General features: G+C 38.1%; 3 protein-coding genes across 3 annotated transcripts; 2 read left to right on the top strand and 1 right to left on the bottom strand.

Moving 5' to 3' along the window:
• Positions 1-4313: 4313 nt before the first annotated feature.
• On the top strand, positions 4314-5497 carry LOC104817883 (early nodulin-like protein 3). The gene is made up of 2 exons (XM_010547245.1): positions 4314-4596; positions 4863-5497. The coding sequence occupies exons 1-2, from the start codon at positions 4410-4412 to the stop codon at positions 5315-5317; spliced, it is 642 nt and encodes a 213-aa protein (XP_010545547.1). The 5' UTR covers positions 4314-4409; the 3' UTR covers positions 5318-5497.
• A 519-nt stretch (positions 5498-6016) lies between these two features.
• On the bottom strand, positions 6017-11875 carry LOC104817882 (protein disulfide-isomerase 5-3). The gene is made up of 15 exons (XM_010547244.2): positions 11674-11875; positions 11213-11303; positions 10865-10959; positions 10291-10348; positions 8997-9181; positions 8815-8872; positions 8428-8468; positions 8249-8323; positions 8015-8071; positions 7556-7622; positions 7229-7375; positions 6891-7112; positions 6599-6760; positions 6428-6505; positions 6017-6344 (listed from the first exon to the last, which is right to left on the bottom strand). The coding sequence occupies exons 1-15, from the start codon at positions 11712-11714 to the stop codon at positions 6267-6269; spliced, it is 1455 nt and encodes a 484-aa protein (XP_010545546.1). The 5' UTR covers positions 11715-11875; the 3' UTR covers positions 6017-6266.
• An 859-nt stretch (positions 11876-12734) lies between these two features.
• LOC104817880 (electron transfer flavoprotein subunit alpha, mitochondrial) lies at positions 12735-16686 on the top strand. Its single transcript, XM_010547242.1, has 8 exons — positions 12735-12871; positions 13534-13716; positions 14146-14357; positions 14567-14730; positions 14904-15062; positions 15226-15278; positions 15479-15619; positions 16376-16686. Exons 1-8 carry the CDS (start codon positions 12773-12775, stop codon positions 16457-16459), a joined length of 1095 nt encoding a protein of 364 aa, XP_010545544.1. The 5' UTR covers positions 12735-12772; the 3' UTR covers positions 16460-16686.
• The last annotated feature ends 134 nt before the right edge of the window (positions 16687-16820 follow it).

The raw sequence follows: 16820 nt of genomic DNA, 5'->3' as shown, positions 1-16820 counted from the left end.
CCCGTCGGAAACTAGTCACGGATGTCCGTTGGAATTTCCGTTGATATATTCCGACGAACAAATCCGTTGGAATTCCGTTGAAAATATACCACGGAAGAACCGTTGGAAATCCATTGAAATATTCCAACGGATGAAGGCGTTGAAATTCCGTTTAGAATTTGCCACGGAATTCCAACGGATCTGCATTTCTAACGACTGATTTCCAACGGATATATCCGTTGGAAATCCGTTGGAAAAGTCGAATTCCAACGGATTTTCGGCCATTTCCAACGGATTTGCCGGTTGAAATTTGGGGTTTTTTTTGTAGTGTCTGTTCTGCTGGGATGTCTTTCTGTAGCTCACACGTATTGTATTTATGCATAACTCCTCTTCTTGTTTCCAATATTTTGTTCAATATCTTCTTTTCCTTTTTCTTGAAGTTTATTCCTTTTGCTTGATCTTTCCATTTTTTTTCAATGGCATGTTTCATTTTCTCTTGCAAGTCATTCCCATACTGATTGTTCCTTCCATTTCTTCACATTGACCTGTTTCGTTTTTGCTTGAGATCTTCTAGATATTGAATCTTCGCTTGATACTCTTTACAACATTAACATTCTCCCCCTTTTTGACTTTATGCTTATACAGACTTATACTTGAACACACATTCATCCACTTTGCTTCTCGATATCGTCCTCAACGACTTCAACCATGCATATTCGCTCCGCATCTTCAACCGTACACCTTTCTGATCCTTCTCCTCTTGTATCATTTCTCCCCCTAGGTGTATGGCCATATACCTTCCGAGCCATTTCTCCCCCTGTGTATGAGCATAAATTCAAAATCATATCTGAGCTTTTGATTGCTCAATTCCAGGTCTGTGTCTTAGAATCCTTGGCAGAATTTCTGAAACTTTGGCTATCAATCCATGTGTAGCAATTGCTTGATGTCCTTTGCCCACTTAAAATACACGTGTTTTCTGTATTGGTCACCCAGCATGCATCCTTTGTGAACGAACTCCATGCCATTATCACATAGTTGACTTATGCTGATCAAATTAGCTTTTAAGCCATGTACGACCTTGACATCCGTCAGCTTGGATACTCCACCACATTCCAGAGTTCCTTTACCAATGATCTTCCCTTGTTTTCCATCTCCGAATGTGACATCGTCACTTGTCAAACCTACTTCAAAATCTGTCAACAGCTTATGACGTCCTGTCATGTGTCTTGAACACCCGCTATCCAAATACCAGACACCATCTCCACTCGTTTGTTTAGACATACATGAAACATTGCATGACACATCGGATTTACGAATCCACCTAAGATTCTTCGAAGGATGAGACATATAAGAGTGATTCAAGTTCGAATGAACATACCAATTAGAGTTCCTTTTCTGTCGTAGATAATAGGAATTCCTTCGAATATGTCATCTCTTCCCACAGTAATAGCAGTTTCTATGCTCTTTTTGCTTCTGAGAGATTGGCAGATCCACTTTAGCTCTTGGGGTATTTCTGACAGTACCAAAAGTACTTCGTACCAAGTCAGGTACTTCTCGTTCAAGATTTCCTCCAGACACAAATGTTGGGTGATATTGCTCCTTTCCCGCATATCCAAGCCCCGATCGATCTCGCGCACTCCTTCCCTGTCCAAGTAGATGATCCAACTTACTAGTTCCACTTCCAAGAAGATGAAGATTTTTCTTGGTCTCTTCAATCTGACATCTCATGAGCGACGCTTCTTTTTCTTTTTGGGACAGTTGATGTTGAGTAGATGTCAGTTGGATCCGAGTATTTCTAAGTTCCTTCTCCAACCGCTTCTTCTCATCCAACAAATATATGTTCATTCGAACTAGTTTCGTCATTTCTTTGTATAAGTCATCCTCAATTATTTCTTCATCATCACTTGAATCATCTTCCAGTGTTTCTTCTCTGTCTTCAATGATTCCAAAGAATGCAACAGAGTAAGAAACTTCTTCATCGTCGTTGTCCAACTCGGTTTCCTCCTGCTCATGGGTGACAAGTGATTTTTTGTACTCCATCTCGGTATGCCCATAATTAGTTGAGTCAAATATTGCATGCTTCCTTAGTGCTTGCATCTCCTTGTATTCACCCATCGTGTGAGACTGAATCGTACACCGATATGAGAGGAAAAAATTCCTACGATCAGTGACCCCTGCTCTGATACCAATTGAAAAAGTAAACTCACACGATATTGCTTTCAAAAACTTTCCAACTGATTCTATTCATTTGTAAAGAACATGAATTACAACTCTTTTTTGTTCGAGCCTAATCCATCCCAAGAACACAACTCCCCCTGAGTTTGTTCCCCCTTTACAACATGAATTCTATCAGCCCATACACTATGTGTGCCTCGCACACCCCGTGTAACCCTAGACTCGTCTAGACCCTTTGAGTGGTTCGCCTATTTTTGAAGGCTCCCCTCAGATGCACTTCACTCTCTCTCAAATATCACTCACCCGTGTTTCCCACACCTATTATTCTCCAGCTCGTTTGCTCTTTGCTCTCTTTTTCTGTTCTGCTGGGATGTCTTTCTGTAGCTCACACGTCTTGTATTTATGCATAACTCCTCTTCTTGTTTCCAATATTTTGCTCAATATCTTCTTTTCCTTTTTCTTGAAGTTTATTCCTTTTACTTGATCTTTCCATTTTTTTCGATGGCATGTTTTATTTTCTTTTGCAAGTCATTCCCTTACTGATTGTTCCTTCCATTTCTTCACATTGACCTATTTTATTTTTGCTTGAGATCTTCTAGATATTTAATATTCGCTTGATACTGTTTACAACATTAACAAAGAAGAAACAAATCATATGCTTATCTGAACATTGTTTATAAATTCATATCATAAACAAAAAAAAATATAGAATAGATAAGTTTAAATGGACAAGATGAAAATTTTAACAACTTCATCATTTTTTTTTCTGAATTCTAAAAGAATACCACACTAAAAAAAGGCACGGCTTTTTTTTTTTTTCCTTCAAAGAAGATATATACAAGTTTTCAGTTTATTGAAATATTTTGTTATTAGGCCTTCATTAATTTATTTTGTTATAGGCCTTGTTTTTTTTTCAAGGCTTGCCTTAAGCCCAAACTCGCAATTATTTGATTTTTTATGTAACATTAAAATAATAGTCAAACCGCTGTTTCGATTTCGGTTTTCTTCGGTTTGGAGAAGAATGTAAACAGAAGTAGGAATCATTTGGTTGGAGTTTGTTTTTTTTGCTCTGTTTTAATGATATAAAATATGATTTTTTTTCTTTAAATAAATATCATTTTCTGTTTTTCCATCTTGTTTTTTTTTTCGATTTAACAATATTGATTCAAAATAAACAAAATTAAAAGATAAATTAAGTTCGCTTCGTTTCCATTTTATTTTGGGTGATGAGTGAGATTACTGACGGGCCAATCGCACCTATCTTAGACCTTGTTCTAGGGTAGGGGTGGGCGAACGATCGGTTTCGGGTTAATCGATTATGGTTATTTCGGGTTCGGTTATTTTGGTTTATGAAAACTCATAACCAAACGGTTAATTAATTTGGAACCGGGGCGGTGAGAAAACATAACGGAAGCGATCAATTCAAAGTTAAACCCGACATGAAGAAATAAATTGGAACCGGTTTACGACAAAATCCAATGATCATTAATTTCATGGACGCGCTCCAAATATATATATAGGAATGTTATAACCATTGAGACGTGCAATGGGAAATTTAGTAAGTTATGTTTTTAAGCGATTAGGATCTACGTTATTTCGTGGGAGCAAGTTTTAATTAAAAACGTGTAGATCACAAATTTTAAATATGTTAGATTTCATTTCATCAATCATAACAAATCTAGGTTTGAGTGTTAATGTTAATATACCTTTCTTGCGTCATGTTCTTGATATACATTTGCCGAAAACAAAAGAATTTTTTTTTTCTTTCTAAAATTATATTTGAATATCTAACTCTTTAGTTGGGCAATATATATATATGTATTAACAAAAAAAAAACATTTACGATGATATTTTGTCTTTATCACCAAGGATAAACAAAGGACTAAAAATATAGACGTAATAAATCAAATGTGAAAAAACAAAAACAGGAAAAATATTGAAAATAAATTCCAGATTGGAGACGAAAAGAACAAAAAACCATGAAGGAAGCAAGTCACTGAAGATTCCAAAAGCAAAACGGTGATGAACTCTCTCTCGCGTTTATGCTTTGCTTTAGTTCTCAAGAAATCAAGAAAAAGAAACTCAGAATCTGCAAAAAAGAAAAAAGCCATTAAAAAGCTTCACTGCCACATCTCCCATGGCTTCCATATAAACCCTATCCGCACCATCTCTCCCTTCATCTCAAAAACCCGAAAACAAACACTCAAATATCTCCATTGGTCAGCTTCTTCTTCTTCTTCTTTGATCAGCCCAAAATGGCCAGAGTTCAACAGAAGAACACGATCTGTGGGTTTGGCCTCTTGTGTCTTTTCGTGATTGTTCAAAGGGCTTGTGCTCGGGAGTTCATGGTCGGAGGATCGAAGGGTTGGACCGTTCCCTCGGATTCTCAGATGTTCAATCAGTGGGCCGAGCACAACCGCTTTCAGATCGGCGACTCTCTAAGTAAGTTCTCACACACTGTCCCATTCGGTAAATAGGTTAAAACTTAGTTCGCTTCATCGTCAAGAAACATTTCTCGGGACAGCTCACACACATTTTCCGAAAGTCCTCGTTCGGATTCATGATCACGCAATGAAAAATCCGTATATACCAAATATTCAATCGGGTTTATATCGATTTCTAATCAGTTTCGTTCACGTTTCTTCTCATCACAATGCATATTCCGCGTCCGCGATAGAAACATTAACTCCCAATTTTATTACTCTCAGTGTTTGTTTACTCACCGAACCAAGACTCAGTGCTCCAAGTAACAAAGGACGACTACAATGCCTGCAACCCGAACTCCCCCATCGCGAAATTCACCGACGGGCACACATCCTTCGCGTTCAATAACTCGGGACCTTACTACTTCATCAGCGGAAGCAAAGAGAATTGCCAAAAGAACGAGAAGATCTTAGTGATTGTAATGGCAGATAGAACTAAGAGTACACCTGTTTCTCCTTCTCCGTCTCCTTCAACTCCAGGGACCGCTCCCTCGGGTGCAATAGAGCCTTCTCCGCCCGCTCCCGGAACAGTCGAGATCACCCCGACGCCTCCTCCGACCCCCGAGTCGCCTAAAAACGCGGCAGCATCTTCGTTTTCGGGTCCTTACTCTCTGTTCCTCACCTCCATTGGATCTCTTCTTGGAGTTGCTATGGTAAGCTCTGCTGTTGTACCTTTCTAACGCTTGTTCCTTGGTTTTTATTTTCTTCTGCTTATGCTTTTGTTGTGTGAATGATGTTTTATTATTATTATTTTTTCATTTTGGTGGACTGTTTATAAATTTGGCGTGTTTTGTTGTTGTAACTATTGTTATTGTTCTCATGGAAAGGAATAAAATGCACCCTTTATGGGATGTTTATCATGTTGCTAAGAATAATTTCACCAATCAATACCTATGTATTTTTTATTTAAAGGAACAAAATCCTTAAAATTTTTTAAAATATTCAAAATCTCAATTATTTATAAGCGGTGATTTTCTTAATTTTTCTTTTTTTTACCTCAATTTAATGTATTTTTCATAATAACTTTTTAATATGCTATTGCTAACATACTTTATTTGGATTATAATGAAGAAATTAATAAATATAATAATTTTAAAAGTATTAATAGAAGATGACTGGTTATTGGGAGTTATAGATAATCCAAATTTTAATTAGATACTTTTAGGAAAATATTTTTTGGAGTTTCCCTTTTTGAAAACATAATATCTCACATTTTTGCCACTAACATTGTATCCTCTCCGTGCTCAAATCCCATTCCAAGTTCGCACATAGAATAATCATTTCATCGCATAGATACTATTATTCGTTTAAGATGATACTTAAATAAAGTAAATACAATGCAATTAGTAGGTGCTTGTACGGATTCTTTATCTTTTAAATTCGGCATTAAACGAGAATTTTGTAAAAAAAAAATACATTATTCAACACACCCGAGAGAAGCTTGCCACAGAGAAAAGAGAAGCATGAAGAGATGCTTGCCACAAAGAAAAAAGAACAAAGTTTCTTCTAATTCTCTGGTGTGAGTTTATATATTTTCCAACCAAAAGTAGCAGTTCAATGTGTTTTCCAAAAATTGAGGCTCTTCTCTATGGGTTTATAGTTTAAGTTTCACGGAAACTAACCTTTCAATCAAATGTTTTTCCCGAGTTCAACCTTCTTCATCATCCTGATCGTGTTGTGAAATATCGAATCTAGTATTCCCGCAACCTGAAATCCGAAACCGAACAGCATTGTCACGGATGGAATCCGTCGGAGAATCGATGAAGAATGACAGTTATAACGATACTAACCGTGAAAATGCCACCGATTATGGCACAAACGTTTGTGATGAAGTGCGAGAAGGACTTTGAGTTCTCGGTTATTAGCACCTGCGAAAAAAAAAACAGAGCATCGAGCGTTTTTAGACGTTTGAGATGGGCATTGATCTCTTTTTTTTTTTCCGACGTGAATGCGGAAAAAACCTGCATGGGAGAGAGCTCGAAGTGAAATTTCGCGACGGGTAAGTAGAAAGTCTGAGCCACGCTGCTGTGAGCTGTGTATTCGTATTCCTCGATCATTTTCTGTTCCCGACCGGATCTCAGTGTGATAACCTCTGTTTTCACAACTTGCAGGTAGTGTTCGATCTGAATTTCACATTACGAGAGATTAGAAAATCTCCATATGTGATCACATCTCGCTAGATCGGTCTAAGTTCGAGAATCTAATCTCGCGTTAAAGACGTGAAAAAATGCGCTTGGGGTTCAAGGAACTCACAGTAACATTGGCACCTAACTCTCGTTGATTGATGAATGCTCGTCCGTTAAGCCTGTCATGGCTTTGGCCGAGATAAGGCAGCAGTCTCCTCATATCAGTCAACAATCTCGGGGAAATCACTTTCCCGAAAGAGAGATGGGAAACGACGTGCGACATGTTCATTTGAGAAGTATCAAATGAATGAGATCCCGAACGAGCTGAAATGACGAGGTTTCCCGGAACCTGAGAGAAAAAGGACAAAAACACCCTTCAAAAGAACGCTAGGCGAAAATTGACGTTGCATAAAATCGATCACCACTTCACCAGGTTTTCCAATCTCGTTTTTCTGGGAAATTTACCTTCTTTACGCGAACATATCCTTCGATTCTGCAACCTCCTGTAACTGGTGCCTTCTTAAGAGTTGTCGATGCATTGTTATCAGATTTATCTTCCAAGGCTAGCTTCCGAGACTCTACATGAATCGATGCAACAAGTCCTTCTACCATCTGGAAGAAACAAAATCTCATTGCATGACCATTTTGAAGAACTTTCGCAGAGAAACTTGCATGAGAATACCATTATCGCGCAGAATCAGACACTCGTTTTGAAACGCACAACTCACGGACATAGACGATATTCGTATGAATGGATTTCTGATGATGTTGAACACATAATGATAAGTTTACCTTGACCAGGCTCTCTGTGTCACGATCTCCATAATAAGATTCATGCTCATGGTGCCCATGGTCCTCCCTGAAACATATGAAACCGATCCATTACGAAAATTTTACATGGAAGAAACCCGAATAGGGGAAAAAAGAGTCGATGTTTGGAGAATTGTATAGCGAATCGGTTATTATGAAACCGGCGGTTAAGAGGTAAAAAAATAACTTGACATATATACAAGCAGCACGTGTATACATCATATTAAGCATTAGAGCATCAAGAAAATGTAAATTAAATATTGTCGGTTAGAACTGAAAAAAACGTAACTAACTGTATTAACCACAGATGAGGACACAATCGGGAAAAAGTATGCAACTAAGATCTGGGCATGCAATAATATAAGCATGGTTAAGTAGAAGGCGTGAAGAATCACAACCAAGCAGATGTAAATTGATGCAGCTGGTCATGTACTATCTCACCTAACATCACTGCCTTTGCGGAAAATCCGAATGGATGGATATCCTTGTATATGATTCCTGAAGATACATTACGCAAATTGTGTTAGATTAATCTGGAAACTGATATGAGCACCAGGAAGTAAAATCGAAATTAAGCTTTTGGAGGGAAAAAAGCGCATCAATCCAGAGCAAAAGAGACTAAATTTTTCGGAAATGAAGGAACAAAAAGGATGGGAAAGATTAGCTCGAAACCACCTCCTACACAGAGCAGATTCTTCTGTGCAATCGACTTTTCCTAGAAGAACACGGCCATCAGTTTCAGGATTATATCTGCAGCAGAATATGAACATGAAGATGCTCCGAATACAAAAATTTCAGAAAGCTAGGTTAAAACTTCCATGGTGTACTGAAAATGAAAAGAGTAAAAGGCACACCTCTGTCTTATTATATTTGTTGCTTTCTCCCAAGATGGTTTCTGAAAGTTGTAGCAGGGAGACAAAAGAAACACAAGTCAAAACCAAACACGAACAGGTCATCAATGATAAGCTTTGAGACAACTACCCATCTCCCAGCAACACAAAACGTAATACACAAAAGTAAAAGCAACGTAATGTCTCTCTATAGAATTGCACGTCTAATGTGTTTCAGATATCCAAATTAAACTCGTGAAAAAGAAATAAGAGAGAGCTTTTCTCGTTCAGCCGAGTAGACTGAAGCATATATTATAAGTACAAATAAGAATATAAAGAAAAAAAACAGCTCCTCTTGGACCGACAATGCATGAGTTAAAAATAAGCATTAAAATGAAATAACAGAATTACCAGGCGATTACTCCAGTAGCACCACGGGGCATAAAAATTGACAACCAAAATTTGATAGCTGCATAGAAAAGTTCATTTGTATTAACCACATAAATTTCCACTAAAGAAGGCATATTTTCCTTGCAACCATCAGATGATACTCATATTTAGCATGTCCAATTCAACAGAAGCTGCCAACTTACTGATGTGAAAACGTCTCAAAGTTAGCACCGGTTAACATTACAGAACCATCAACAGTCTCTTCATTAGTTTCCTCGCCATGGTTGATGACATGTAACACAGGTCCTGAGTGAAATTCCGAACCAGTGGCCCTTAAGTGTGGATCAATTGGAAATTTGCGAATTGTTTTTGTTATATTCAACCTGTTCTGTAAAATTAAAGACAATAATCAGGGCCCAGCCAATTACACTAAGATTATACAGAGAAAGGCGGTAACTCTTATCATAAATTATGACATCAACTTTCACAGAGAAAACAGTGACCAGTGGACAAGGTGATAATATATATGAAGCTTCAGTCACATAATATAAAGTTTGCAGATTAAATTCTTTCTTTTCTTTTCTTTCCCTTGGGGTTCAAGGAACTCACAGTAACATTGGCACCTAACTCTCGTTGATTGATGAATGCTCGTCCGTTAAGCCTGTCATGGCTTTGGCCGAGATAAGGCAGCAGTCTCCTCATATCAGTCAACAATCTCGGGGAAATCACTTTCCCGAAAGAGAGATGGGAAACGACGTGCGACATGTTCATTTGAGAAGTATCAAATGAATGAGATCCCGAACGAGCTGAAATGACGAGGTTTCCCGGAACCTGAGAGAAAAAGGACAAAAACACCCTTCAAAAGAACGCTAGGCGAAAATTGACGTTGCATAAAATCGATCACCACTTCACCAGGTTTTCCAATCTCGTTTTTCTGGGAAATTTACCTTCTTTACGCGAACATATCCTTCGATTCTGCAACCTCCTGTAACTGGTGCCTTCTTAAGAGTTGTCGATGCATTGTTATCAGATTTATCTTCCAAGGCTAGCTTCTTCCCTAATAGTCTATTGCTAATAGTCCATATTTCTTAGCACTTCTCTCTAAAAGAAAAAAAACAAATAAGAAAGCCAGAATGCTAGAGAAATACAAGGTTCAGATCAAAGAGCAAGCTTTTCCTCATTTACTATATTTACTCGTTACACTATGGAATCAAATTCTATTGTCTAAGTGCATAAAGGTGAAACGACAATTTTGGGATCGGGACATAGCACCTGGCTTTAATAATAACACTACTAGTACTAAACACGGAATCTTCAAGGCATTACTTTTCATTGTTGGATAACAAAATCACCACGATCCTGCTGGGTACTGTCACATATAATCAAAGACTATACTGAAGAGGCTGTTATGGCTTCTCTTTGATATCCATCTGACAATTTACTCTACGGGCAACATCAAGATAGAAAGATTGACAACAGTCGTCAACAGTAACTTACAGTTCCCAACACGTCACTAACATCCACCGACGCAAATTCACATGAAAGTGCAGGAAAGCTACAAAAAAGTAAAAAAAAAAAAACCCATTAGATTATCATGAAAACAAACTCATATTCCTTCAGACAAATCAACCATGTGAAAAAGAGTCCGGAGAGAAAAAATCAACAACCGGTTTTATATGGAAAGAGACCCATATCTTTATGAAATGGATAGATAAATCCATGTTCATTGAAAACAGATAAATACTAGGGAGCAAGCAAGCTGATGTCATATACTAATTTTGCATTGAGAATACTACAAATGCTATAGCTCCTTTAACTCCTTAGCTAATCGGACAGTACTCGACAACTAAATGTATACACTAACGGCCCAACGGCAGACCAACATCCCCAACATCACCAAGGATTAAGATAACTACCACAATCTGTAACTAATGGTGACAGCAAAACATAATTAAAATTTATCGTTAACACAGAATAGAAATGAGACCCATTAATAGTTCAGAGAAGATTCAGACATCCATGCTGTAAAACATAATTTTTGCCCGTAATTAATTATAAACAGAATGTCTACCTGACGTTGAAGTCAATGCGTAAAAAGTCCCCATCAGAGCTTTTGTCAACTATTACAGATGTTGTAGTACTGATCGCCAAATAACTGCTCAGCTCCTGCAACACAGACATACATCAAAATCAAAACATTAGAACTCGGACAGACCAAAACATATCAGCCAAGATCCTTGTCATTGATCAGTCCACACAAAACTAATTCTTGACAACATCAGCCAAGAGGATCATAGAGATACTAACTGCATATGAACAACAATTACAATGAGCGAAAAGATTATTATATCCACAGATACAGAACGGGGATCATATGCAGGAGGGATCCAAGGATCAAATACACAAAACAGAAGAGTACCATTCCGAACAAAAAGATCATAGCGAGTGCCGCTACAATGGATAATCCAGCACCAGACAGAGACGCCTCCGTCAAATCTCGAGGGATTTTCCTAAAGAACCACAAAAACTCACGAAAGTCAAAATCGCAATCAACACAAAAATCACAACAGTAGAACCCATCTCAGACAACATAACCATCATCATTACTCTCAGTGGGTAAAAAGCCATCATCACGACTAAGAATCCATAGCAACCATTTCATGCAGGCACACGATGAATCGCGAAGCCCATTAACACAAAATGCGCAGCCAATTCGAGATTCAAACGGATTTTGAGTAGTCAAAACGCATAATCCATTACACACAAACCACATAGAGAACACGCAGTCGTATGCATCAAGTCCATAATCAAACTCTCTCCTTGAAATTCGGAACAAGAGCATGGAAATGCGAGAGGGGTGTAAGGACGATAATGACATACCTGTAGAAATCGACGGATTTGATCTTGTTGGTGGAAACCATGGCTGAAGAGGAAGGGAAGAATGGGCTCCACAAAACCCTAGATCAGATCTGGTGGAGCGAGTGAGGGATAGACGAAGAATGAGCTCTGTTTCTCTCTGACCTTCGTGATCCCCTGCGAATGGAGCCTTTCTGCGTTTCTATTCTTCGAATGAAGGAAAATTAATGTTTATTTTTTTTTCTTTTAGAAAAAAGGATTCGTAAAAAAAATATTTTTTTCCGGCTTTTTGATGCAAGCAAGTGGGCCGTTGTTAGATTTGGGGCCCGACGCGGCATGACATGATCCATGGTGACCGGTTGGTACGTGCAATTAGATTTTCCGGTTAAGTGCTGGTTTAATTAACTCGAAACACAAATTCATCTGATCCGGAAAATATGTCAAAAATGAAACGAAACAACATCGGATTCGGTTTTAGTTGAATGCACATATATAAACTAAAATTTAAATATGATTATTTAGTTAAAAAATGCTATGGAAATTCGAGACTTATGATTTGGTTTGTTCAGATTTTAACCTAGGCGAATTGGGTAATTCAATTAAAAAAAATAAAAAAGGAAAGATGCAACATTCAAAGTAATAGAGTGAATGCGGATCATAGACTAAAGGATAAGTACCAAATAGATTTTAATAGGAAATGTGACGTGGCCAAAAGATAAACTCTTTTGTGTGTGCATGGATATTATATATTGCATTGTATATACACATAAATATTTTAATTCCACTACATTTTTTTTACCCTTACTATGAATTTGTTTTTCTAATCACATATATCGAGAAGCTTTTTTAGAATTTTGCATTTCCGTTTTACAATTTTTTTTTCCATTTTTAGTGTGACGTCATTATATACAAATCGTGGTGGGTTTCGAGTGATTTTTTCCCATAACAAAAATCCGATAATAAAAAAAATTCTAAAAAAAATATTATCCGATAATTTGATTTTAAGAAAAATGATTTAAAATAATTTGAACTCTTAATCCATATAAGAAAACTACGCCGTTTTCTTCAGTTCGTTCATACAAATCCCGGGATTGGGAAGAGAGAGTTAATCAAAAGACAAGCCATGACGAGAGCTTTTCTGCTGAGAACTTTGACGAAGAAGAAGCAGTTCCATGTCTCTACTGCTCCTCAACCCCACTCCATATCCAATCTCTCTCGATTCGTAAGCTCTACAACCAAAGCTCTTCTTCAAGCTCTCATGGAAATTTAACGGATTTGCCCAGTTTTATTTTTTAAATCATCTGAGATCGTTCAATCTCTGTATTTTGATTCAATCATCTCCTAAATCTCTTGTCTGTTTGGTGTTATTTCTCCGAATCGTTACCCATCCGCAGAGTGTGATTTTCCTTCGTTCCTTCTGTTTTTGGGTTGTATCTGAAAGTATCGTGTCGGAGAGCTATGGCGACACGCAAAACCCAGCGATCGTGTTAATGGTGGAGATTAGATACGCGTCTGTGATCGATAGAATCCAATGGGATATGACCTTTGGGCAATAATCTCTCAAATTTGTGATTTTCACCCGAAAATAAAGTTTAATAATTTGTAATGATCATCAGTTTTGGTCTTTTGTTCATGGGTTTGAGGAGTTCCTAATTTGAAACTTCTTCTGCTTAGTGATTTGGATCACTTGGTTTCGGTATCATTTTGATCAAAACCCGTTATCCAATGTGTAGATCTTGTTTTTGAGTTATCAGTTTATCATTTGGTGTATTTGTTATAATCATAGTGGATACTGATGTTGAAGGTGTTGATATATTTACTTAGGCTGCTTGTTATTCCTTTCGATTCTTAATCCCTGGGTGTGTTTGGTTGGTGTTATTGTAGCTTAGCACATTGGTTCTAGCAGAACATGAGGGTGGTTCTGTCAAGCCTCCGACAGTGGCTGCTGTAGTGGCGGCAAATGCCTTTGGGGAGGGCAATTCAGTCTCTTTGCTACTGGCTGGTTCAGGTTCTTCTCTCCAAGACGCCGCTTCTCATGCTGCCTCTTGCCATCCTTCTGTTTCCCAGGTATCTAAACGGCTTCTCCTCCGGTACCATATCCCGTTATTTGGTGGTTTGATCTAACGGTGAAGGTGATAGAGGAGAAAGAAATAGAGCCAGTTCCATAATTATCTTGAAAGAATTCTTTTTGCATTATCATTTGGGGAATGTATCAGTGTTTACAAAGTTTTAAAATGTGGCATTTCGCTCGTGAAGGCATTATTCCATATCCATATCACATGTTTCATCTGATGTTGTTACATGTTTGACTGCGATTTTGGAGAAGAAACAAGAAAAGTCCCCTCCTTGTTATATGTCCATAGATGGTTCCCCTAATTTGCCTTGTGTTTGTTTGTTGAATTACACAATGAGTGAAAAGGGTTATTGCCATGGACTCATGGTTCATCTTTTAAGGAAATTTGGGCAACTAAACCTTGTAACTGCTGATGCTTGTAGGTACTTGTAGCTGATTCTGATAAATTCGCATATCCTTTAGCTGAACCGTGGGCTAAACTGGTCAACCTAGTTCAGCAAAGAGGAGAGTATTCGCATATTGTTGCCGCCTCAAGTTCATTCGGCAAAAACATATTACCCCGTGTTGCTGCTCTATTAGACGTTTCTCCGATTACTGATGTCACCAGAATTTTAGGATCCAATCTGTTCGTAAGGTATATATGCCTGGTATTAGTGTATTACTCCGTAAAATCACTATTCTGACTTGTTTCATTATGTTGTGATAAAACATCATATCTGCTAATGTTGTGTAAGAGCCAATAGCTGCTTCTAAATGTTTTGGATACCGTACTCTGAAATTCTTGTCTTATGCTTCTAAACTTACCGGAGATGTAAATTAAAATAAAGCTCAAATATGTGGCAGGCCAATTTATGCTGGAAATGCTCTGTGTACAGTTCGTTATACTGGTGCTAGTCCTTGTTTGTTGACTATTAGATCGACGTCTTTTCCTGTCACACCCGCCACAACAGATTCAGAGCCCAAGAAAGCTCCTATCTCTCTGGTTGATCTCTCAAACTTTGAAGAAGGTCTGTTTTAATGTTCCTTAATGTATTCTTGTTTGAATCTGTGTGTGTAACGGGAATTCCAGTGGATTGGTAACATTGGTTATGAATTTATGTTCACCGTTTATTTTTTTTCTATGATACAACTCTATTTTGAATGTATTCTCCTTTTTCATTGAATTAGTTTCATTTTGCAGACTCCATTAACAAATCCAGATATGTAGGACATTCAACTCAAGATACAGAAAGGCCTGATCTTGGAAGCGCACGTGTTGTGGTCACTGGAGGAAGAGCCTTGAAGAGTGCTGAGAACTTTAAAATGATAGAACAGCTTGCAGAAAAACTTGGTGCAGCAGGTTCGGTACTTGTTCTATGTCTAGCCTGCTTGTGGGAATAGCAAATTTTTCTAGTTTTTTTTTTCCTATCTGCTTTCCCATTCCATGAAAGTGTTTCCGTTCTTCGTGATATACATATAATGCGTGTCATTTTTCTTTTTCTTTTTTTTTTCTGTTTGTATAGTTGGTGCTACCCGCGCTGCTGTTGATGCTGGATTCGTTCCTAATGACCTTCAGGTAATGATCTCTTTCTTTTTCCTTCCGCCATTTCGGTTCAATCTAGTGTTCATTTCACCTAGTGAGATGGGCACTCTTCCTGTCCTTACAATCACAAGAGTTGGGTTTGGCCTTATGAACTTCTTTACTGAATTTAGTATTTCCATTTCTGTTATGGAATCTCGACTTGCCTGTGTTTTTTTAATTGAGTTATGAATCAGGTTGGGCAAACTGGAAAAATCGTAGCCCCGGAGCTATACATGGCTTTCGGCGTTTCAGGAGCCATTCAGCATTTAGCTGGCATGAAAGATTCCAAGGTCATTGTTGCGGTTAATAAAGACGCCGATGCACCTATTTTCCAGGTTATTCATTGTACACTTCTCCTTCTAATACTAACTCATTGTTACACACATTGGGAAACTGGTTGATCACTCATCATCTATCATGGCTCATATTTTTCACAAACAGAAAGAACAGAAAATTTGCTCTGAATTCATATGTCAAACACAGGAAATCAGGCGTGTTATGCACCTACACCCGCATATGTGTTGAATCACATTTACGTCCACTCTTAAGGCAGTCCCGTTGGGCAAAGGCAGCTAGTTTTTGCCACACCCCCTCGTCATTTTCTTTAATATTTGGTGATTATGCTTACGTTGCATGTTTTTATTGGCTGGACATGGGTCGGATATCTATGATTTTGGGGATATCTGACTCTGAATCCGTACCTCTCGGATTCTGAGGTTTGGAACCCATCACCATACTCGTTCCATTTGAGTGCCCAGAATTCGGATATCACGGAGGATCCAAATGTTCGGGTTACTCTGCTGGGTTTTGCTTAAACTCCATGTAATGTTGTGGAGTTTTGAAACTTTCATCTGATATTCATAAACATCAAAATCCAACTGTCATGCGGGTATCCGTAAGGGTTCTCGCCATCGCCATACCTGTACTCGTTCGTGTGTAGATGAATACCAGATTTTTGGATGTTTTTCCCCGGCCCTACTTTACACCATTGTGTTTTGGGAACCATCTTCACTGAACTGTCAGAAACCGCGTAAACTCACAGGTTTTTGTCATGAAGCGGTCGAATTCTCTAATCATGTCTGAAATTGCAGGTGGCTGACTATGGACTTGTGGGCGATCTTTTCGAGGTGATTCCCGAGTTGATGGAGAAGCTTCCGCAGAAGAAAATGAACTGAAGAACTCGGCCTTTGTTCCGACACTCTTCATGTGGAACCGTGAGATGGTGCTAGGAGATTTGGTGTATAGCAACTGAAGTAATAAAAGCTCAAGTGAAGAAGGCACATTCTGTAATAAACTGTCTTCCACTGTTTTCTGAAAATGGAAAATTAGTGGCCGTACAAAGACGAGCTAATTCAATGGTGGTACTCTGATTTAAATTGGACATCATTTCTTTTCTTCACAATTTCCTCCGTAAAAATTCGATTATCAAATATTGTTTTATTACCGTATTTTATCCAGTTTTGACGGTTTGTATTTACAAAAAACTGTTAGAAGGAGAAGAAGCCGTGTCTTCCAAGTCACCACCGGCCGACGATG

Source organism: Tarenaya hassleriana, unplaced genomic scaffold, assembly GCF_000463585.1.
Source record: "Tarenaya hassleriana unplaced genomic scaffold, ASM46358v1 Cleome28, whole genome shotgun sequence".
Lineage (NCBI taxonomy): Eukaryota > Viridiplantae > Streptophyta > Magnoliopsida > Brassicales > Cleomaceae > Tarenaya > Tarenaya hassleriana.
This window is presented reverse-complemented; position numbering and strand designations above follow the sequence as displayed.

Coding starts and splice junctions, on each gene's coding strand:
- LOC104817880 (XM_010547242.1), top strand. CDS start 12,773: ATGACGAGAGCTTTTCTGCTGAGAACTTTGACGAAGAAGAAGCAGTTC. Junction 14,731..14,903: donor TCTCTCAAACTTTGAAGAAG/GTCTGTTTTAAT, acceptor TTCATTTTGCAG/ACTCCATTAACAAATCCAGA. Junction 15,620..16,375: donor CCGATGCACCTATTTTCCAG/GTTATTCATTGT, acceptor CTGAAATTGCAG/GTGGCTGACTATGGACTTGT.
- LOC104817883 (XM_010547245.1), top strand. CDS start 4,410: ATGGCCAGAGTTCAACAGAAGAACACGATCTGTGGGTTTGGCCTCTTG. Junction 4,597..4,862: donor TCAGATCGGCGACTCTCTAA/GTAAGTTCTCAC, acceptor TATTACTCTCAG/TGTTTGTTTACTCACCGAAC.
- LOC104817882 (XM_010547244.2), bottom strand. CDS start 11,714: ATGGTTTCCACCAACAAGATCAAATCCGTCGATTTCTACAG. Junction 11,304..11,673: donor AAATCCGTCGATTTCTACAG/GTATGTCATTAT, acceptor GTGGTTCTTTAG/GAAAATCCCTCGAGATTTGA. Junction 7,623..8,014: donor CGCAAAGGCAGTGATGTTAG/GTGAGATAGTAC, acceptor CATATGTTTCAG/GGAGGACCATGGGCACCATG.